Here is a 24,826-nt window from a genome sequence, read left to right as displayed (position 1 = left end):
ACATCAAATACATATTTTTCCTAGCATCTGTCACAAATTAGTTATGCAATTCTTCAGTATGTTAGATTCTTGGGAAACCGGCCACCCCTCTAGTCCGGCCATTTTATTCATTCCGGCAGCTGGCCGGTTTAGAGAAGTTTTACTGTATATTGTTTGAAATACTCGCACTTCGTTTTCCTTGTGACGAAACCTTCACACCTGCACAGTGTCGAACGATTTTGATTGACAAGACAGGCACGTGGATTTCGTGTAAACAAACAAGAAGGCAGGCTGAACGAACGGTGAACGAACGGTGGGCGAACGAAAATGGGAAAATAGAACCTTTCAGGGACTGTAATTTGCTGAAATGGTATCTGGTGTATCAAAATTAGAGCTGTATAAATATTACACCATATAAGACATGGGTATATATACTGAATTGTCGGAATTGATTTCATTCCAAGTCTTTGTAAATTATGCCTCCAGGGTGATTTTATACCACCAGCTTGAAAAGCAAGTGGTACATGTATGTAGTGATGTGTTGTCCTCCCTTCCATCCGTACATTCGTCCGTCTTTCTGTACGTCCGTCCGTTGTTACGCTTTTGGATTCCTACCTCCTATTATAAAAAGCTATTTAAGAATGAAAAGATTGATCATATTAGAGCTTGTGATCACAACTGAATTTTAATTAAAATAAGCTTTTTATTTTGAAAAAAAAAAAATCTTTCGTTACTATCGAAATCAGAAATTATATTTCATGTATCAAATTCATATATACACAAAATTTTAAGGTATACAATTACTAGATTTGAAATCGGGAGACCGAGTTGCAAAACTAGCAATACGTGCTTTAAAATTCACACATTTTTATGAGTTACAGCTGAGCCCAAAAATGGACACCAAAAGAAAATCCCATTAAATATGCACCTTGCACCAACAAAATTTCGTTAATTCCAGTTGCTTCACGTAATCAAATCTCAGAAATACGTCGTGTAATCTACGTGTAATACTAGTACAAACAATCATTGTATGCAGAATACCCATGATTGCATCTATGCACACACATTTAAGGGATTCTTTTTTTGTCCAATGCTTGTGCTTGAGATATAATTATAAAATACTGTAGAAAATAATATTGATGCCACATTCAATTTGTTATCAATACTGGATCTATCTTAAAGCAGGTAACAATAAGGTCTTTGTAAGACTCATTATTACAAATGCATTTTAGAACAACATTTTAATGAACTTTTAATTCAATTTATAGTAATTAATTTTTGCATCATTACTTCAATAAAATACAACTAACAGACACGAATCGGCTTACGTTAAAAATATAAACAAACATACAATATCCATAAGATTTCAGCAGACGTTACTCTTTCTGGAAAGATTTCTTTTCACTTGTTTTTTGAGCATTTTTATCAATCCCTCACATTTAAGTATTAAATGTATACACAGCAATAAACTAAAGCAAGGACCTTTATCTCTCAGTTTTAAAAGAATGAAATATATGAAGGGACCGAACAATAATCAATATCAAACGTCCATTATATTCAAACAATACAATTCAGGAGCAGAGAAAACATGGACCTCTAAAACATCAGAGATGGGATTAGGTGCCATGGAGGAGTGAGCATCTCCTACCGACCAGTGACACCCGGCGTGTTATCCTTTTCGTGATCGGGAAAAATCATTCAGCATTTGTTATTAATGTTTTCGAAACAATTCAAGACCTAACCACTTGTTAACACATTGAACCCCAAAAAATGCTTTTCATCATAGACTCATGTAGCAAACAAATATCTCTTCATTTTGTGGTTCTAATAGTATTTAGTAAAAAGCACATGTCAAGCAGGTAGAACTCCACTTACAGCTATTACTATTGATATTGATCACTAACTTTTGGTTTTCGTGCAACTACAAAATACTCACAGTTGTTGTAAATTTTGCAAACCGTTAAAGGTGTTGTTTTGAATCGTAGTTATTTTGTTGGAATGCAGCGATCTAAAATAGATTTTATAAATTATTTAATCGAGTATTTTTGCTATAAGTATTCAGTCTTTTGCTTTCAATATTAAAATAAATAAACAGAATTTCCGAACATGTTTACAAGTATTAGTCTAAGTGATAGTTTACATGTGATTTATGTTAATTTCTTTAATGTTCATATCTTATTTGACATGGATATCTCTAACATACATTTTTCCAATAATTATATAACTAAATTTTCTGCAAGCATTTTGATTTTTTTAAATGAAAATCAAACATAGCTGCAAAGTCGGAATAATGATTAATCTATTTTAGATTTAAAATATCCATCCGTATTTTCAAGCTAGTACCGAAATACATAGCTATTGGGCTGTAGATCCTCGGGGTCTAATATACATTATAATATTTTTGCAAAAAAATACAAAAAATGCAGCACATGTAAATAACTGACATATTTTTTACTGTACATGAATAACAAAATTCATCCTTCAGAAAAGGAGCCCAAAACTGTCTTAATTTTCATACATACGAGAACGAGTATATTATTCAATATACTAGACGCTATGCATTCGATTCCTCTAATGCTTTTATATTTGGTTAGCAATGCAAGTAATCCTTTATCCTTAATTAAAAATCAATCTGTTACTTCAAATAAATAACCGTACTGATTACAAAGAAATAGTTTTATATTCAACAAGCAGACCAACATATATACTGTGAAACCACAAGTTTTGGTTGGGTTTAATTTTTATTGTTTAAGTTCTAGAGGTATCGAGAGATCCACGAATTCTTGACCACCACGAAATATAAAATGTAATATGCATTACTACCGAACACTTCTCCAACCACAAAACGAAATCCCCACAAATCAATGCATGTATTTTTTTCCCTAAAACCCCGAAAAATTGCTCCAACGAAAATATGTTATTTCACAATGTTTTTCAGTCGAAACATTTTTAGAACTATACAAGTACTAGAACTCCAATCATCAATTGTTGGTTTCCTTGTTAGTTCGTATACATGTAGTTAAACAATTCACATTACAAGTTTCGTGAGATTTATTGCAAATAAAATTTATGTCGATTTTAGTATCAACCCACGAACTGTGATCAATATCAAAAAACTATAAACAATATAACTCTGTGAAAGGTATATAACACTGGGACCCTGAAAATTCCAGAGGAGAGATCATGTGCCTCATCATAATATTCATGGAGTAATCAGGAAAATAATCACCCGACGTGAGCACAATGTATTGGTCAGGTATACAGACCGTTCTTTATCAAATTCAAAATAAAAAAGGCCAAGCAATTGGTAAGAATCCCGTTGGCCAAAATACGACAGTATGGTCGTTTATATTTGCTATCAAAATCATTATAACGCTCAGAGAATTAACAAAATACTGACTTTAAACAAGGTTGACAAATTTCCTAGAAAATCGGCCTATCAGTACTCTGCCTCGGTTTAAAACTTGATCATACTCGGAGTATTTTCTCGAATGTCGGATAAGCTGGGACTTGTAAACACCATATCCAGGTTATTGTGGGATAGAATTAGGGAAAGCTGACGATGGTATAGAGGAAGTCTTTTCGTTTGTCCTACAATTTAGTTGTTAGTTGGTCCTTATCACCATTAAAACGGAAAACGCAGGGGAGTCGCTAAAAAGTATGGGGAAGCGGTTTTAGTCAGGATGGATGTAGGTGACGTCTTTTTTACGTTATTGGAAGATTTCATATTTACGGCGATCGAATGGTTACAACATGCATGATTTGCACAATCGAAGACATACAATTCTTTATGGACTTTTGAGCTTGAATCTTCGTCGTAATCTTCATATGTCTCATGCATAAATAAATAAACAGTAAAAACATTGAATCGTAAAAGTCTAAACAATATCCCAACTCAGCTATGTAAAGGATCGATATGAAAAATGTAACATAAGCACCGCTTTAATATGTATTACTTCTTTGAAAAATTGTGAGAAAGCAACTGAATACTAAATTATAAATGTGATACAGCTAGCAATAATGGATAGGACTGGGCCGTAGTTATTACCAGTTATATCGCACGTATCAGCTGTTTGTCACTTGACTTGTATAAAATAGAATTGTTAAGCTGAATGTAGGAAATGGGGATAGTGCAAGGGCATACGTCTGTTAATAAAAGAATAAGATTGATGTACAATAAAAGATGTTTATTTCCTCTGCCAAAAAAGTGCTGGGGGCTAGTCAGTGCAGATTGTGATGTACTGAAAATTTTGCTGCAAACGCTTATAATAGCTAAAAGTTTCCATTTTGCTTAAATTCTTTTATAAATAAAAATAATGTTACGCAGACTATGATCAGCTCCCAGCACTTTTCAAAATATACACTATACATGCATAAGCAACAAAATATTCCAAATTTCAGCTCAAACAAAATATAGTCTATGCCCTTGCACTTTTGATGTAAATCACGAATACGCTCATCGTTTAAGTGATATTCTCAACATATCCTGTACCTGTGCAGCTCCATCGCTACTTGATAAATTCATATTCTATACACATTGTATTTAATAAATTATTTTCTTTCAATTTTAATGATTAGGTTTAAGAAATAGCAATGGTATCATCTCTATTTAAGCATTCTTGTAATTATTAAATCAGTGCATCTAGTCCTCTGGATTACCTATGCTGCGTCACGTCAATGCTGATGACGTCATATTTGACGAAAGATTTTCTTCTATTTCTCGACTGTATTGCTATCAAGTATTGCAATTTTACAATAGTTTATAAATAATCAATAAAATAAATAAATTTTAGTTGTTATTTACGCATGATCATGTCGTTAATTAATTTTTGTGGCTTGTTTAATTTCAATGACGTCACAATTAAACTTCTTATACAGTATACAAAGGAATGTGAACTCTGACCCTCTTTAACATAGCTGAGAATTGTTCAAATTGTTGCAATATAACATTATTTATTTTATTGATAGAAAAAAGTACAGGTGTAAAACTTTTTCAGATAAATGGATTTTTAAGGTTTGTAATTGATTTTATTTAAAAAGGCGGAGAACAACAGTATTAAGAAAATCTGAGATAATTATTTTATGCAAATATCACCGTAATTTAATTCTAAAGTAAAGTTTTGAAAGTACTTTAGTTACCGACATATCAAGTGAGTTTTTTTCCTTATGAAATTATTTTAGTTTCCAACCTAGTGATCTTAACCTTTGACCTACTTATAAAATATTTAACAGTGCTTAAATTTTTTATAGGGACTTGGACACACTTTTATCTGATTTAAAAAAATCTATTTTAATGTCTGCAAGTCCTTACTAGGCTAATTCTAATGAGCAGCAAAAATAAGAATATCATTTGTTGATTGACAAAGGAGATACAGCCCTTAAAATCCTCCATAATGAAAACCAGGTTCGTGCCTTGTTTCTGATTACATTGATAAAATTACCAAATTTCAAAATGAATCGAAATTCAGCAAATCACTAGAGACTGTCTAATCGTATTTAAAGTGAACTTCTTTGTTAAAAAATTCTTATTTAAACAATCATATATTGGTATATTTAACCTATGTAAACAAAAACATGAAAACAGGCCTTGTTTACATATCAAAGGTTTTGAGCTCCAAATCTGTCTTGTATCTCCAAAACTGAAATTCAAAATTTTGATGTTTATTAGAAATACCTTAGTTAAGTATTTGTAAACATAAAATAAAGGAAATTATTTTTAGCTGAAACCGTGTCTATGCCCCTATAATCTTAAAGGTAAGTTTTTGGTATTTATAGTGTGCACAGTTTGTCATAAAAATATATATTTTAAAAATGCTAGCTTCACAGATCCTTTGACCGTAATTGACTTACTTGGCAAAATAGCCAGTATTGTTAAATTTATTTTCATGAATTTTTAAGAGGCAATGTTTTGATTTAATTTACATGTTTATGAGTTTCTTACACTTTACTTTGAAAGTAGTACACTTTATTTACCACACAAACTGAGATTTAAATATTATGAAAATAAATCGAGATCGGTATACCAAAATGGATATTTCTAAACTGAAAATTGCAGTAAAGACAGTCTAAAATTTCTTTTGGAGAATTGTGATAAAATTCGAATGATTTCATTTTCAATATTTATTTTAGCTTTCAATGTGGGAGAACCATATTTCTGATTCTATTAGTCTTACTATGCATGTTTATTTTTCCTCACAGGCAAATACACTGTTATAAAAAAAAATATGTGTAACAAAAAAGTTTTCTACTATAAAATTTATTTGCGTCTTTAATGATGATATAAATCACGTGACACGCCCTTTCCTTGGAACACTTAAGTTTTGTTGATATACCCATCACTGATCTTAGGTACTTTAATTTCTGCAAATTTATAAAGCTACAGCACAGGAAAAGGCTTTTTAAATGAAACTTGCTCATTTTTGACACAAGGGTAACATTTTTTTTCGAATTTGACACATTGAAAATTTTCACACATACAAAACACTCACAGTTCCAGTAAATTTGGCAAACCATTAAAGACATTGTTTTGAATTATGCTTATCCTGTTGGAGGATAGCCATCTGAAAAAAAAACATATATAAATTCACACGAATGATTAAAAAATGAACGAAGAATAAGCAATTCATGCAAATGTTTTGCTATAAACAATCAGTTTATTTCGAACGTTAACGAAATGAAATTGAAACGTGAAATCATGGATTAAATTGAATCTTAAAACTTAAGCTGCTGGTGTTGGTAAATTACATATTTATCAGCATAATAGTGTACCAAACACTTAAAGCAATGACATTATTATAGCCTAATGTATTTGTTATTATCATGAATAACTAAAATGGATTATGGTCCATATAAGAAAAAGGAACAATTCAAAGATATCTACCTAGATTGTAGTAAAATGTATTTATTATTTATTACATGTATACATTTTTGTTTAACAATGTAAATCTTTTCTTCAATATCTTGGACATTATGCAGTGATATCATTTTAGGCTTTAATGGATAGTTTGCCACGATAATACTATATGTTCTTGACTCATAACAAAGGACGACGTTGAATGTAAATTCTTGCCTTCATATCTTGGCATAAATATTACAAATAAGCCATAAAGTGAAACATTCAATCAATACAAATGTTTTTTTTAATTTTTTTTTATTTTAATGTCTTATTACATGTAACCATAAAAATATTTTTAGCATGACCTGTGTTATAAGAATGATCGCTGAAAATATTTCTCCTTGATGAAAAATATTAAAGTATCAATCAAATATATGTGATATGGGTGTGTTCCCGGTTTGCACACATTTGGTAATTAGTATAGAACAATAGGTGTGAAGTGTGTTTTGATAGAAATTATAGTCCGATTTCTTGTTTGGATTTACCTGTGAATACCTGATCTAGCTTAATGTATTCTGAAGAGGTTTTAATTAATACAATTTTATATACATTTTATTAAAATTCTATATATATTTATGTGAAAATATTTGATTTTATTTAATAAATTATTAATATTTGTTTAATATTATTTATTATTAAGTCCAATTTCTTAATGAAAGAATACGTACTTTTCAATCTTGATAAAATTCTAAATGCATTAAAGATATAACAAACATGTATAATAAAGAAAATAGTGAATAATAAGTAATTTGAAAATAATGCCCAAGCCAAGAAGATGTTTAATAAGATCATCAGATAATCAAATACATTCACTTTGTATTTATTCTCTGATTTTTCCCTATAAGTTCACCTTTCACATACTTACTAAGCTAAGTATGGTATAGACTATAGCAATTAAGTAATTATCTTACTTGGTCACATTCCCGTTTTTCAAACATTGTTTAATTACCTGCAATTCAAATGTGGGCAAAACGGGAACAAACCGTGATATGTAATTAAGGTTCATTCTTGCTTTTATTGATGATAAGGAATAGAAATCTATACTAACCGTTGCCAGATAAAATTCAATTTCTTTCTTTGAAATGGTGTTGGAAAGGTAAGATAAAAATGGGGAGTAATTTTTCTTTAAACTCCTAACACTATCGACGCAGTTACATGTATGATAAGGCTGTCGGAAGGCTTAAAATGCCTTAAAATATACATTTTATTTTGACTTGGATTTTAACTTAAATATGTTATCCTTGTTTGGAATTGCAGTCAACTTCAGATAATAGGTAAATCAGGTATTATAATAAATTTTATTTGTGATGTCACATGACTGTGTTGACCAAGTGACGGAGATTTATGATATTCCTTAATGATGCACAAAAATCGCTTCGGCACAAGTGCAGAACAAAAGTACTGGAAAAACTCATTGTGATCTCTGGTACATAAAGAGTGCTGGAGGCAGGTTTAATTTTTACTCGGTAAGAAAATATTTTTACAAGAAATTCAACTTACGAACATAAGAGGGGTGTTTTCCACTCTTTATCGCGATCTCTACAAAAATGGATAAACTAAACACAATGCCCCAGAAAAATTCATGTACATGTACAGGACATACTTCTCGTGTAGATTCACATAATATATCTTTCATTTGTTTTGTTTATCATTTATGCCATTCTAATATAAACACTATTCTCAAATTCTAACTCTGTCTACGGACGTGGAAGGGGAGCCTTTCACACATACTTTTTCTCTATTGTTTAAAGATGTGCATATCCGACAAGCGAAAGAAATAGGGATTTTAAGATTTCAAATTTTAAATTCATATCAGCACATTGGAGCTTAAAAACAATCCTAATAAATGAATTTAACAATAAGACCCTAAAATAAATCTACATGCCATATACAAATTATGACACTTTCCTCGTCATGTATCAAGTATGCAGTGATTCTATTATATTCTATTATGACGTCATATCTAGCTTGTTCAGAGAAGTTACTACAGTCTGAATAGTTTGATATTTTACGGACAACCTTATCGTAGCTGCGGAGTTATTTATCATGCTTTAAAAATGCTTCCGGTTTGGAACCCAGAAAAATATTTAAATATTTAATTATTCAACCTTACATTAATACAATAAGATCCAGCACATTTATGTACCCAAGTGACACAATACAATACCAAACCGAACACCATTTTTGTAAACAACTAAATAAAACATTTAACAATTAACAATCCAAAAAGAAATTCAATAACACACGAGATGACTTCAGCTTTTCCCTCGTCAAAGTTCCTGATTTATGTAATGATATTCCACTATCATGTGCTTATAGTCTTTATGTCTCCCAACTTATTCACTACTCAAGAGATATCTCTGAATATCAGGAATTTTCAAAAGCAATCATTCATAAGTTCATGTTACAGAGATTTCAATTACCTTCTTTAAAGTCGACATTTCGTAAATTTAGTAGTCGTTGTCAAGACTCTGTTTGCAAATATAACCTACGATGGAGTGTTTTGTTTTGTTTTGTTTTGTTTTTTGACTGACTTGTTTCATATCATTTGTTAGGCCTCTGTTTTGTATACCGAATTTGACTACGGAAAGTCCTGTCTATGTTTATTCACATACATAATACAAAGATTAAATTAATATTTAATCATTTAAAGTAATACTTAATAAAATGATAGATTGATTGTTTGTGTGTTTTATTTCAATTTGATTAATTATATAGCAGGTAAATAGTGAGGTCGTGATCATCAAGATGCTTGAATATCACGATGACGCTTTAATCAGGCAACAGTTCATTCTGTGGCCCGGTCAACAGTTCGACTGTTTCGTGATCACAGAAAAACATAAAATAAATCATGAAACAGTTCAAAATGCCTTACTACAATGTACATGTATAAAGTAAGTTAGGTAATAAAATTCATTGTAAATGTGTCTTCATAACAGTTCGGCAAACAGGAGGAAATAACTCAACTAGGGTAGAGGAAAATCTACCACATTTTTAGAGTTTGTTTGTGTTTGAAAAGCAAATTTTTGGATCGAAACGGATCAAAATTATTTTTCTAAAAAGGAAAACAATACAATATTTACATTATGTAGCTAAATTTTAATTTTAAGATAGGGTCGTGATCTAGTAATGCGAATGTAGCATAAATAACTGTAACCATAAAAAGATAAAGAATATTGTTGGACAAATATGGATTACAGATACGAGTTTCATATAAAATCAAAGAAATTAAAGAAAAATCTACTTTTTCTTCCTTTTTTAGAGAGGGATTTTATTAAGGATACGAATGGTGTTTCTAAAGAAACCACATCAAGTACTTAATCCCATTTCCTTTAAATTACGTCGGTATCGATTCGTTCGTCATTTTAACGCTTTACTATGAACGTCATTTTGTTATTTTATAAAGAAAAAATTCATATATCTAAGCTATTAAATGTTATTAGTTTTTTTATTTATCTTAATATATCTAGAGCTCTTTTTCTAGAGGAAAGCAATATAGTCCAAAAATGGCCACGACCCCCAGCCCTCTTAAGAGGGGTTGTGCTTACAAACATTTCATCTCTATATTCAATATATGGTCAACATTTTTAGTTCAAAGGGCCTAAATTTCAGGAATCAAGAAATTAGAATTTCCAGGTAATATGCACTTCTTTACATTGTGATCTAATTATTTACAAAGTTCTATGAAATTCTATGCAGTTGTTAAAGAAGAGCTGTGCTTATAAAATAAATAAATAATAAATAAATAATTGAATAATTAAATGAATAAATAAATAGGACTGATGGACTAACTGGCGTGTCGAAACCATTATACCACTCGCAACTTATTGCTATAAAAGTAATTTATAATTCTCTTTACATTGAAACAATTTTTTTAGACGATATTCTTAATAGCCCTTTACTATTTAAAATACCGTTTTAAAGATAGGCCATGGTACTTTTACTCATCAACGTAATTCACTTAACCTGTTTCAAAAAACATTTTGGCAAAAATCGGACTAAAATCGGTCCCGCCGTTTCAAAGATAATCAGCGTTGAACTTCTGTATTTGCACCTGTGAAAACGATCGACATTCCTTGACAACATCACTTCCGGTTTAAATGCAATCAAGTTAAATGACGTCACAAGTGTGTCTCGCTTCCCTCAACTGATAGACAGAAAACACAGTTTCTGATATTTTGATAGTCCATTAGAGGAAGATTTGTTAGAACTTTCTTGTCATGTTTTCATGAGGATTCATTGCTATGGAATAATATAGAAAATGTGGGAGTAGAACCATCTCGTTTTGATCCCTAGGCTAGTGAACCGTTAGACGAAGAAGAATCGACCATGTGTGCAAACGATGCGAAACTTGAGGAAGCAAATCGTTTGCATACTATTGATTGGTATATAAGTAAAACGATAGAAAATATTCACAAGTAGCATTTTAAATCATTATTTTAAAAATATATATTTAATAAAAACACAATTCGACACATTACCTATTTACTGAGTAACCCCCCCCCCCCCAAAAAAAAAACAAAAACAAAACTTTAACATATAAAGGCCTAACCAGCTGAAAGCATCAATAATGTTAGTCCCTACTGATTTTAATTTTGCGTTCATTCTTTTCATTTGTTGTGGAAACCCACTCTTTTTCTAGCTTTAAGTTTTAGAATATTTTTTCATTGTCGATCATTTTTTTTAATGTTTTGCAATGATTTTTTTAACAAATGACCCCACCCCCTCCAGTAAAACTGGATGCATGACTTTTTAAAATTAATTTAGATCAAAGGCACGTTACTTCGTTGCTTGCAGTTGTATAAATTGATTTTAAAAGATAAAATTTGTATGTTTTTGCAATTTTGTGAAGAGAAAAAAAATGCTTTAATTCTCATGTTAAAGTATTGAGGAATTTAAATTTGTTCCATGTTACGTATATATCTAGGCTTGATGCAACGCATTCAATTAAAAGTCAGATGCTAAATTCGACTTTCAGAGTATAGTGAGTTTAATAAAATTGTTAAAATATAATTGATATGTAGGTATGATCTGTTTTTATGTGTCACATTATTCACGAGTTTGTACGTTGTTTCATGCTATATTTTATTCAATATTGAACAAGTCAAGGGTACCGGATGATCGACATTCTACGTTATAGATGTCAAATCTAAACATTACTGTAATATGGAAGTTGATAGACAGTTATATTTATGTAAATTAAATAATCAATTAAATTCGTATTCAGTGCCAATGAGAACAAGACAATTGATGTATAGATGTGTGTATGTGAAATGCACCTCGCCCCTGAAAATCCATATACACACTGTTCTCGGTAGAAATTTCAGCATGTGACTGTAAGAAAAAGCTTCAATTATTTGTGATAGAGAGATCATTTTGGCATAATGTGCACAACCGGCAATCCTCGGCTTACTCCGCTACACTCCACTCAAGTAAAAATACGAGACATGCAAGAAGCTGCGAGTGATGTGTATACGCCATAACACCCCCCCCCCCCCACCCCACCCCAAATAGACTTAATAAAGTCACAAATTAATGACGATTGTAGGATTTTATTAAAAAAAACGTAGTTATTTTTTTTTTAAATCCTATTTAACTTTTCATTCTTTTCATTTTTATAGTCAGGTTATGACAGGGTGGGTAAATCGAAATGTCGAAATTTATTTCATTCCTGATTGAAAAAAAAATTAAAATCATATGCTTTATGAAATGGCTTTATAAAAGGTTAATTTACAGAGATAAAAAAAGAATTTCAACAGACAATATTATTAAGAGTTCACAAGCGTAAATATAAGCAGTGATTAAATACAATCGCATCTAAAATGTGCGATACACGATTAATTTGTGTCCGATGTCTTTAGTAAATTGAGATAGGGTTACGGCAACACTAAGAAAGGGGTGAACAGCTTCCAAATGTCAAATTATTATGATTTCTGATAATAACATCAATGATTGAAAAAGAATACAGAAATAATGAGGTTTGGAAAAAAAACTAACAACATGCACTTTATCGATGACGTGAACTTCAAAACAATTATCCGGCACTTCATTACAATTTAATTGATCAAATATATGAGCGATGTTCTTTTTAGAAGCAGGGTTGTGGTGCTTGTACCACCGCTTTAAAGGTTATGGTCGAATTAAAAAAAAATTTTTTAGTAAATTAAGGTCAAACGCAACGTAGTTTGAACTTTTTGGGGTTCTTCTCTGGAGTTGAAGAGTTCCACTAAATTAAAGGTCTGTGTGCAATAGTTTTAATGTCTATAAATGGATTTGTGCACCTCTTCTAAAACAATTTTAATGAATTAAAATCTGGAATTTGTGTTTTATAATTTTTGTACATTTTTATTTGAATTATGCAAAAATTTTCAAAATTCGATATCTTTTCAAAACCTCTGGTAAGACATGCTGATTTTTTGTCTATGAACATGTAATTATATTGTAAGTTTAAATTTGGAATACCTTTGAAATCTATCAGTAGGTAAGGTACGTTGCGTATGTCCTTAAATGTGTAAGAACAAAAATGGAGTAGGAAAACTTATCGAAACCGAAAATAAATTACTCAAAAAAATTAAGAGAGAATAAAGAAAAAAAATCGGATTAGAAATCAAAAAATGAAACTAACGTACTGCCTGCATGCGTTTGATTTTAAAATTTTACAAGACCTGTAGGCAACGAAAACAGGACATCAAATTAGTTTTGAAAATGACCACAACTTATTATCTTCACATTTTATAGCGTCTTGCATCTGAGGGCTGCGCCAAAGGTGACGATGTTGATGATTAACTTATATATATTTATTCTGCAAGTCACACTTGTGACGTCACACACGTCACTTCCGGTATACAGAGATTTTCAGTGCGAGCTCTCAGGTGTAAACTAAGCTATTTTTAGTAATATCTCTAGTCAGCGAAAGAGATAGTAACTGTGAAGTATATCATTTTACTCGTAATTATTATGACTATCGAACTACGTTAAAATGTAAAACCTCCCAAGTCTTTCTTTAAGTCCCAAATTAATAAGCTTTGAAAATGGGCAACGCAAAAGTCAAGGTCAAGCTATTTTATTGCATAGTATAGATATCCTTCCAATTCTTTCATTTGTTAATTTTAACAAACTTCAACGTTTGCAGAATATAATAATTAATATAAAATAAACTATACGTAAAATCCCGAGTTCGAATCCTGCAGAGGAATTTGTCTGTATCAAATGAAAACATTTTTTAAAAATCGCACTTTTATCTAAACAAAATGTTTATCTTTGCTTATTTGATTTGTGTACATATTGTGCATCATGCTGTTTTTCAACAAATCTTGATAACATATCATCTCGTACGTACGACATATTATCTTGTACGTACTACCTAGTATGATGTATATACGACTTAATATGTCGTACATGTACGTACGACTTATTACGTCGTATGTACGACTTATTATCATAGAAAGTAGTTCTGATTAAGAAATTTATCGATGAGTTAACTTTTCTTATAATTGTTCTTGTCTAATCAAAACACAGGAAATTATTTTAAAAAATAAGATTGGAATTATTTACGTCTGATTTCAAAACTAAACTAAACGTTTTGGATTTATTTCTAGAAAAATGGATGTATTAGAAAAATTTATTTTTTATTGTTTTGTTCTTATATTACTCCTTTCACAGACCATGGTCTGAAAATCTTGAATTTGTAATTACATTGAAACCTACTAAACACTTTAGAGCAAGAAATGAATTTATTGCTTCTATAAAATCTTAATTTTTCTGTATGATATTACTGGGTAATACATGTATTTATTTCATTTACTTATTTATTATTCCTTTATTTATCTATTTATTTACCTTTTTATCTATTTATTAAATTATTTATATATCTAATAATTTATTTATCTTTCATTATTGATTCATTTTAAAATTTGTTTAATTCAATTTTATTTCTGTTTTCTTTTATTTATTTTTTTCAGTTTTCATTTTATTTATTTTTTATTCATATTCTATTTATTTCTACTGATATGTTTGATCGTTTATTTATTCACTTATTTATGTTGTGATTTATTATTTAGAATATAACTATTGATTTATATCATATCTTTTACTTTTATTTAATTTTTTAATACATACGTTTATTTATTTTTATTTTTATTTTTTTCTTTTTAGGGGCAATCAAGTCTACATGTAAACATGAAGAAAAGACCAGATCTGTTGAAATGATTAATGTAAATTGTTTATTTGAAAATGTTATCACTATCTTAATTACTTGATTTTTTAAATACTTTATTGAATGATTTTTTTGCTTACATATTGTTTTATGCCCCATTCAAGAATGTTTTATTCAAAAACAGATGTCGCTATATATATCGGTGAAGGACTACATTGTTAAAGCCTTTACTCTGCATTAAAGGCCATTGAGTATTAAGAGTTGAAATCAGCAAGCATCGAGCATTGAATGGAAAGTCAAAATCTTATTTTTTCAAAAGCTTTTGGTATATAAAAGATTTTGTCCTATCTAATGCTAAAATACAATTAAAATTTTTTTGAACGTATGAAGGGACTGGTAACCAAGGAAATTCATTTCCTTAGCAACGGGTTCATAAATCCTTATGAAAATCAATGATTTTTTAGACATTGCTCTATGAATATGTTTTCTGAACGTGATAAGATAAAGTATTTTTGTTACTTTCTCTGTTTAAAGATGGAATTGCTTTATTCTCCAAAGATAGGAAAAACAAAATGTCTGTAGTAATATCGTTGCCATGACAAAGGGGAAAGAACATGGCTTCAATGATTATTAATTTTGAAAAAATTACACATGTTTACCACTATATATACAAAATCTGCAACCACGGCTGGTAAAATGAATGGTATGAACTTGAAAGGGGTTATCTATATGTCATATCTATATAATAAAATTTGCAGGCAACTTTAGTAGAAAAAAGTTACAAATGGTTAAAATGTGTGACAATCTGCCATTTATGAACTTTTTTGAAGGGGTGGGGGTAAATTGAACACACGTTCAGCATCTATTATATTAGTCATATTGGTTCTGTTCAAAGCATACTATCATTTTACTATTGTTGATAAATAAATGCACATTCAATTTCAAAAGGAATTTTATATTCCTCACAAACGAAACTTGGAAAAGGGGGGGGGGGAGGAATCACCTTGTTCACCCATCCATATGTATGTAAAATTTTGACTTGTTCATAACGTTTCAATGAAGTGCCACTGAAAATTCATATTGACATTAAGATTGCTTATCATCTAGAGATGTGTCAAAAACTTGACCAAAGGTAAATTGAACAAGTTCAAGGTCATTGGTAGAAGAATAGTGCAATCTTTGCCTATTCTGTAACATTCTAATGAAAAGACTTTAAGTTTCATCTCGGGGATTATTTTTGAGCTGTAGGTTTGTCATGTCCTTGACCAAAGTTCATTTGGACATGTTTGACTTTCACTCAAAGACATAGCTTTTTCAAGGTCACTTCGGTAAAAGTGTACTATATGAGTTTGGCACATTTACATATCTAACTTCGAATTAAGAGAAATTGGAAGTTTGTGCTCAACACAACGGTTTTACTTCCTATGACTTGAGAATATGTCACAGTCATTTTGGTATGTATATCTGCACTAACAAAATTTCAAAAAGGTTTTAGAGTAATATTTGGACCTTTTTTGTAATAAAAAAAAACAACATTTAATGCAATAGCAGGAGAGTGGGTGTCATTTAATGAGCTTGCTCACGATAATTCTAATTTATGAAAAAGATTCACTATGACAGGTCACATAATTTTAAAGTAAAACCATATCAATCAGGCATTTAGCATCAGGTTTTGGTTGGGTAGGTCGGGGGGGGGGACATTTCCCACCTAACTTTTACCTCAACATAATCTAATGTTTACCCCACCCCCAAGTTTGTCAATTTCCCCACTTTTTCTCTTGCAGTTTTTTATGCCTACCCCACACCATGCATTTTAAAAAACGATACCATGTTTGTCAAGAACGAATGACTGCAACCTTTGGTATTGAACCGATGATATATTCTCCTGCAGTATTGCAAGACAGCTAAGACCTCAGTAGCTACTGGTGCCTAAAATAAAAAACTGGAAGGGCTTTATATACATTGTAGATGAATGTCTAAACTTGAACTGACCCTAAAAGATATTTCATAATAACCCTAATGGGCATTATTTTGAATGGCATATATCGAAATTTTTGTTGTAGTTATATTTAAAAACATTTTGAAAACAATGTAGAAATCAGAAGAGAATGAAAAATATGAATATTTTTTTATATATAATACCTAGAGATACAAAACACAAATTTGAGGAACGTGTCGTCTGACTTTATACTAGTCGTCTTCCTTTTTTCTCACAAAAACATTTTGTCAGTTTTGAAACTAATTGATTGATCATTTAATACTGACCTTGTTTAAATTATGATACTTCAAAATGCAGAATATAAAGAAATGTTTCAGATTCTTCTATAATCTAATTATGAATCTGCATGCTAAAAACTGATAGTTATTAGATTTACATCATAAAAAAAATGCTAACAGACAAACAAACAATGTTACTTTTGGATTGAATGTCTTTATTTGATCCACTTTCATGAATACACTGTACAATTTATGGATCTATTTTCTGGATCCCGAGTCTCCGATAACACTATCCACTCACTTCCAGCATCAATGGTCTGTACTGTAATGATGTATTCTCATAATCTGAAAAAGTGATAAAATTAAAATGTAATAATATTATACAGCTTTGTCTTTATATATTAGGAACAATTTCTAGTTGAGCTTGAGCAATGATGATGAATGCAAAGCATGTTTATTGGAATCAATTAAATTCCAAGAAATCTCATTTTGAAACGGTTTATCATTTTATTTTAAAAAGTCAACGATTTTACTAAATGTATTATTTATCATTACTTACATGTCTAATTCTATATCAGCTCATCCAATTCTGTTTCTGCTTCCTTCCGAGTTTGGTTTCAAAGTACCGGATTTCATTCTAAAAACAGAAGTGTACAGCACAAAGTGGAGACTGTATTGATTTTAGATATTCTTTAAATTAACAAAAAGTTGCAATAAAAAGGTCAACTGGTTCTAGGTTATATCAAAACTCTAAATTATGTTTTTCATTTCTTTCCAATACCTAACCATTCACGGTAGCCTACTGGTAGAGCGTTCGCTTCGTGATCGGGAGGCCCGGGTTCGATTCTCATTCCCGGCGCCGCGTCAAACCTAAGACGTAAAAATAGGTAGTGACTGTTCCTTCGCCGAGCGCTCGGCATCAGAAGTGAAAGTCACGGGTCTTTCGGATATGACCTTAAAAACGTAGGTCCCGTGTCACGGTAGGCGCTGGCACGATAAAGAACCCTCACTGCTCAATGGCCCTGAGTGTCGAGTATAGGTCTAAATTTGAAGCCCTTCACCGGCATACGGTGACGTCTCAATATGAGTGAAAAATTCTCGAGAGGGACGTTAAACAATATACAATCAATCTTTTCAATACCCCCCCCCCAAGAAAACAATGGAGTATAGATATTCATTTCATAAATTTACGTGCTTTAAATCTATAATGATGCTTATTATTTGAACCTAGTTGACTTAAATTAGTTCAGTGGTACCGGAGAAAATGTTAGCTGAATATGAATTTTCTTTTATAAGTTAACACTGGATGACATCAGCAAAAAGTTATATTTTTTCATTAATTCATTATTTTAATTTACTGTGGTGTATATACCACTAGTCTACTACATAATACAGTTGTCTGTATCACAATACTTCCAAGGTAATCTACTTTCCTAAACTAAAATATATTAAGTACAGAGTTAACCCCCTGCCCCTAATGTTTTTTTACGGAAGCCATAACAATGATCATTCCATTTTACAAATATTTCATAATAGTGTTGGTTTTCATAAATTCATAATTTTTCATGTAAAAAAGCAGGTATTTTCTTAAATGGTAAATGAAGATATATACTATGCAATTTTTTTTATTTAATCGACTATCAATTATAATCATTATAGCTGGTGAGTGTCTTTGGTTACAAACATACCATTAATACAACAAATTAAAATGAAACTAAATACAAATTAAACTTTATGATTTGGGATGCAGTTATGTGACCGATCATGACCAACTTTTTCACGTTAGGCCCGAAGAAACAATTTAAGTTGGGGGACTTAATTTTATTTGCGCATATTATAGTTTAACATAGGCAATATTATTGGGAGGGGGGATACCCCTCCTCCTGGTTCTTCGGGTCATGCATAATCTTTCCATTTTAGTTATAAAATACTAAAATAAAGCTTACATATATAATCAATCAGAATTAAATTAAAATGTGCAAAAACACTTGCCAAGTGTTACATATTTTACTGCATGGTTAATTTATGCTATAAATTCTTCAGTAACTGTTGTAATTGTAAATTGTAAAAATTTCAATCACTCACCGTAATGAAGACCCATGAAAACGCCAAAACTGAGGCTTAGATTGCTCCAAGTTCGTAATTTTCTACTAGTCTTCTGTACATTGTAATTGAAAGCAAACTACCGTTTATTCCTCCTATGTTAGAGTGCCATACCAAAGGGAGGTAATTGTAAGCAAAAGTGACAGAAAATTATGGATTTAAATCAGTTATCATATATAAATGCTTTAGTTGCCTGCAGATTTTTTTCTTGATTCTTCTAGAACAAATACTGTTTAATTAATATTTTATGCTGATAAGCTTTAATGTGGTTGTAGATTTCTTATAGAGTACTTCAAATTTGCTGTTTTTTAAAGAAAAATAAACCTCCAAAAACTAATTTTATTTATCAAAAGGTGAAGAGAATTTCAATAATCAACAGTTGTTATAATATAATATATTTATCTTAATAAAATAATAATTTAAAAAGCTTTTTTTAATGATTAGTAATAAAAAAGTATTTGTTTAACCATGAATTCAAGTGTCATGAAAATATTTCTGTTTCGTTTCTTTAAAGCTTTTAAAAATGTGCTGCTTTTTGGTCTGATTACACGCCACTTCTTCAAGCAGACACATTATATGTAACTGTGAATACTTTTCTTTTAACATTTGGTTTATGTACATATGCATTAAACATGAAATTGAGAAAATAACGATTTACAGTTGAATGTTTTTATTGACCTTGAAAGGTCAGTTTTTAATTTAAAAAAAAAAAACTTGAAATTAAATTAGATTTGCAAGCTTATGCATATTAAATTGTAAAATTCTATTCAGTAAACAAATTCATTGGTCATCGCTTTCCATCTTTTTTTTAAAGACTTTGATCGAATTTGGTTAGTTATCCCGTCATAACAGACTCTCAATTAAGTTTAACATACTCGTACTTACAGTGTCTTTAAATTTAAATTTGACAAACCATGGAAAGCGTTATCTTCCAGTGTGGATATTGGATTCAGTTAAAGGTTCCTTGAAATGTTCCGTCAAATGAAAGTTAATGTTTTATTTACTGTTGATCAAGTTTATACTTTAAACAGTTAAACGATTAACTCTCGTATAATATATTTACTCAACAACCTTTTTGGTTTCAATTTATTCAAAATATGATACCGACCTGATGAACCTTGACCTTGTCCTTTGACTTCCTTGACTTAAAAGTTAAAAATACCAATATGCAGCATATTTGCAACATATGAAAGGGTAATTCTGTGCACTGATCATGATACTTTATGAAGTACCAGCATTAGAATTCACTTGACCTACTTTACTAAGAATGCCCTGAACAATTCAATTTAAATGAAGACTTTTTAGTTTCGAGTAGTGGGTGTTAATAATTAAACTTTATCATGTTTATGAGTGGATAATACTATTCTTGAACCGTGTATGATATTCAGTAAACACACAAGCTGATTAGATATTATGAAAAACATGAAAGAATGCTTAAATTCTTATGTTAAAATTCTTTCAATGGTATTTATACATTTTCTACATTGTAGATAAAGCTGACATTCCTGATGGTGGGCCACACCCACGAAGACATTGATCAGATGTTCAGCTGCATCAGCAGGGAGGCCCACACACAGAAGATCATTACGCTGACTCATCTTCATGAGATGGTGGAGAAAAGCTTCTGCCCAAAACCAGAGGTCTAGCACCTAGACAATCTCTGGGATTTCAGGGGGATGACATCCATGGAGAGAAGTCTACGGGGAATAAAGGAGCCTCATGTCTTCAAGATTTCCAAGAAGTCCGGGAGAGTGTTGCTGTCATACAAAGAATGGCCCATTTCTCAAGAAGTGTATCGACACCTCGACCGCCATGATTTAGTGCCAGGATTTGCTGATGGGCCAGATGTGGTCGAGCCAAATTTCACGAAGATCACCAGCATCACCGAAGACATGAGGTGGGATCTCCCTAGGTGGGCAGAGACTGGAAGGTTCACAGCTTCTGAGGTGGATTGGTGGACCACCTATCTGACATCAATGCAGAAGAAGAAGGAGGACCGCCCCTTGCCAATTGCCCCCTCTACCCTGCCAAGGTACAGTGCCCTGCCTAGAACAGAGTCCGTGTTGGAGACAAATCTCCATGGAGCCATCAACCGACACATGGAGAGGCTTCAACGATCTAGCAGGGTACAGGTCAGTGGTAGGGGAGTCCAACATTCCTAGGCCTAATTGTGATGATCAGGAACACAGAGTTCCTCTTACAAAACTGAAAATCATGTGACTACTCGCATTCATGTAAAAGCATCATGGTCTTGTATTTATTTATTTTTCAAATTGTTAGATTGATTTTAATACACCAAAATTTTCTATATTTATGTTAACAATTTATTTATCAAAAATAGTCTTGTTACTGATGTCTATTATTGTGACTTGTATTTATTTATTTTTCAAATTATTATACTGAATTGAATACAACAGAATATTTTATATTTTTGTTTACATTGTTGTTATCAAATAGTCTTGTGACTGATGACTTTATTGTGATGTTTCATAAAAGGTGCAATTATCCAACAGGCCAATCAATTTTATGGCTTATGCACTTGTGTATTTATTTTCATATAATGAGTATTTATTGAATACAATATGATTGTACCTTTCCATGCAAATCAATATTAAAGTTGACATATTATGTGTAGTCACTATTGATAGAAATGTTCAGGCTAATTTAATTGAAGAAAAGTTTGCAAATTATTTTTATTTTTCCGATATTTAAAATATTTTTATGGTTACACTTTCTATGTATTTGTAGAATAAGAGATTTTTTTCAATAAGGATAAGGTATGGAAATTTTATGATAAAATTAAGATATTCAGGTTAATACATTGAAATTCACAAGTACAAGCAATGGTGTATAAAAGTCAATAGTGTACACCTTTTTTGTTTCTTTACATACCAATCATCTCAACAAAAATATAGCTTTGCTGGTCCTTTCCTTGATTTGCAAAATATTTTGTTTTTTATAGTCACGGAAATAACATTCATACTGTCTCATCTGCGAGATTGTTAATCAGTTTGTATTTCTTTTCTATCTAATGTATTAATCAGTTATTATAAACGTTTGATTTGTATGAAAATACATGAACAGCATAAAATTTTCTGATGGGACCAAATAATATGAAATTGTATTAAAATTGTCAATATTTTGTTCAAGGGAAACAACGGAAATAAAAGGAATTATAAAGCATACATTTTGTATCTTCTTTAATTTAATGAACGATAAATTTGGGACATAGATTGTATAATCCAATAATTAAATGAAAAGATTGCCTATTGCAGAGTGAATTCATGTTCATCTGAGACAGAAAACTTGATAACAAATCCAGACATTCAGAAAAAAATAAGGTGTGAAATCCATAAAGCCTTTGCTTTCTTAACTGAAGAGAGGAAGAGAGAAATTCAATTTATTTATGAGGAGGAATTGATTGTTTTTAAATTCTTTAGTTAACGAGTAAACTTTCTGAAAATTGACTCATGGGAGTATGGAGTCGATCAGGGTCATGTCTTATGTAAATGTTTTGAATTTTCAACTTTGAAAGAAGCAGATTAATTTCAAAAGAACTTGCTAAGTTATGCAGCTTGTGTGAATGGTGTTAAAAACAAAACAGATGGCCACACACTGCTTCGAGGGGAAATAATTATGGGTTGCTGGAAAGTAAGGCCTTCTTTTAAAATTCTATTCTTGATCAGTGATACACCAGGACGGCTAAGTATGTGAAAGCTAGCCATATCCCGAAGGGTCTACAAATATACAAGTTCACTGTTGCATTTTTCTCTTTCGTTCACACGACAATTACAATTACAAGAAATCTGTCTTTTTATATCCAAAGACTGTGACCAAAGGAAAACAACTTTTAAATACAATCGGATCACGCTCGCCCTTTTCCGTGACCGATAAAAAAATGAATACGATTGCCATAAGTGCAAAGTCATCCGGATAAATCTTATTTTGACTTTTATCTATCTACAAATTACATCCGGTATACAAAGTAACCAACAAAATGACAACCAAGGCTAGAAGAAGAAGACGGTAACGATCCTTGCCAGGAATATACTTGTAAATATAAATATGAAAGATTTTATCAAACAGCATGCATAGATTTGGAAAGAAAAGCTGCCAGTTACTCGATTAAGACATAACATGTGTTTGTTGGCAATATAAAGTGAGGGCTGCCGTTTCTTAAATGCAAGTCAACTCCAGGGTTAAAACTATTGGCATTTAAAAAAAATCTCAAATTTTCACAGAAATACAACTGTGACATATGGAAGCCCTGGTACTAATTTTTTTTCAAAATTATTACCTATATAGTAGTACTCAATATGAAACTGTAAAATTATAATAAGTTAAAAATGAATGAAGAGTTTATCCTATAGGAATTTATAAAAATTTCCTATATGAATATTTTTCCTATAGGATATTTATTTCCTAAGGGAAAAATAAAATCCCTTAAGAGAATTATTTTCTCCTGTAGGATTTTATTTTCCTCTAGGAAAATTTTGAGCTCCTATAGGAAATATATTTCCCTTAGGAAAGTTTAATCTCCCATAGGAAAACTAATTCCTGTAGGATTTGACAAATTTCCAAAAGGATTTTTCAAAATCCTGCAGGATTTCATGTAAATCCCTTGGGAATTCTTACATTCCTACAGGATATTTTTTTCTCCTAAGGGATTTTTTTTATTAAATATGAGTATCTCACTTGACAGGTGAGATACACAATAACAAAAGGTAGATATGAAGTCTACACATCAAGGTGTTTCAGATGACATCTTTAATTTTGCTGAAAATTGAATATTTGACGGGCGCCAAAATGCCACTTTTGAAGTGGCATAATTATCCGGCACAGTGTTTTTTATAGGTTTAAAGAACGCTTTTGAGTTGTCGTGCGCTGAATGAGCACCAATATTTTGAATGTCCTATTTTTAGCATGAAAATTACACGGTTACATGTATTTTCAAGTTAATCTTAAGTTAGATGCACGTTACAGGTTATCAATGCGTATGCTTAAGCACGTTTCATGAAAAAAATCTCATACACCGATGGGTAATTACATGTATCTAACGTGTGAAAAAAATATTGGGAACCTTATTTTTACCTAATTTTAACATTTACTTAACATGTATTTTACATATTATTCAAAGTTGTACTACTAGCTTAAGTTGTTGTCATTCTACGATGTGTATATTATATTAACGTATACAGACATACAAAAAAAAGAAAAATATGCAGGCTTACGTTAAGTAAAATATAAACATGTTTTTAACAATATGATGTATGATGGTGTACGTCGTAATGCACTGAAAGAATAATATTTTGTGCATGCGCATAATTTTTAAGGTATTCCATTGTATAAGTCAGTAAAATAAAGGAAAGTTGTCCATGCGTAAGGCTTCCTTACGTGTGTTAGCGCTACCCGTACGTTGTAAAAGAAACGTCCTTTTGATATACCATGCTTCATAATATCCACAACCATTTAAATTT

At 31.0% G+C, this 24,826-nt stretch overlaps 1 protein-coding gene across 1 annotated transcript in view; it reads right to left on the bottom strand.

Moving 5' to 3' along the window:
- Positions 1–1,859: 1,859 nt before the first annotated feature.
- Positions 1,860–24,826, bottom strand: part of LOC134246621 (leucine-rich repeat-containing protein 3B-like) — a 60,483-nt gene continuing 37,516 nt past the window's right edge. Inside the window, exons 3-4 of the mRNA XM_062729002.1 lie at positions 6,468–6,539; positions 1,860–1,987 (exon numbers count right to left, since the gene is read on the bottom strand). Coding sequence (XP_062584986.1) covers positions 1,912–1,987; positions 6,468–6,539 — 148 coding nt within the window. The 3' untranslated portion in view covers positions 1,860–1,911. The remainder of the gene's footprint in view (positions 1,988–6,467; positions 6,540–24,826) is intronic.

Source organism: Saccostrea cucullata, unplaced genomic scaffold (genome assembly GCF_032062105.1).
Source record: "Saccostrea cucullata isolate Sc308-1 unplaced genomic scaffold, CSIRO_AGI_Scuc_v1 ctg1591, whole genome shotgun sequence".
Taxonomy (NCBI): domain Eukaryota; kingdom Metazoa; phylum Mollusca; class Bivalvia; order Ostreida; family Ostreidae; genus Saccostrea; species Saccostrea cuccullata.
The sequence above is the reverse complement of the archived record's forward strand: the minus strand, read 5'-3'. Positions and strand labels throughout refer to the sequence as shown.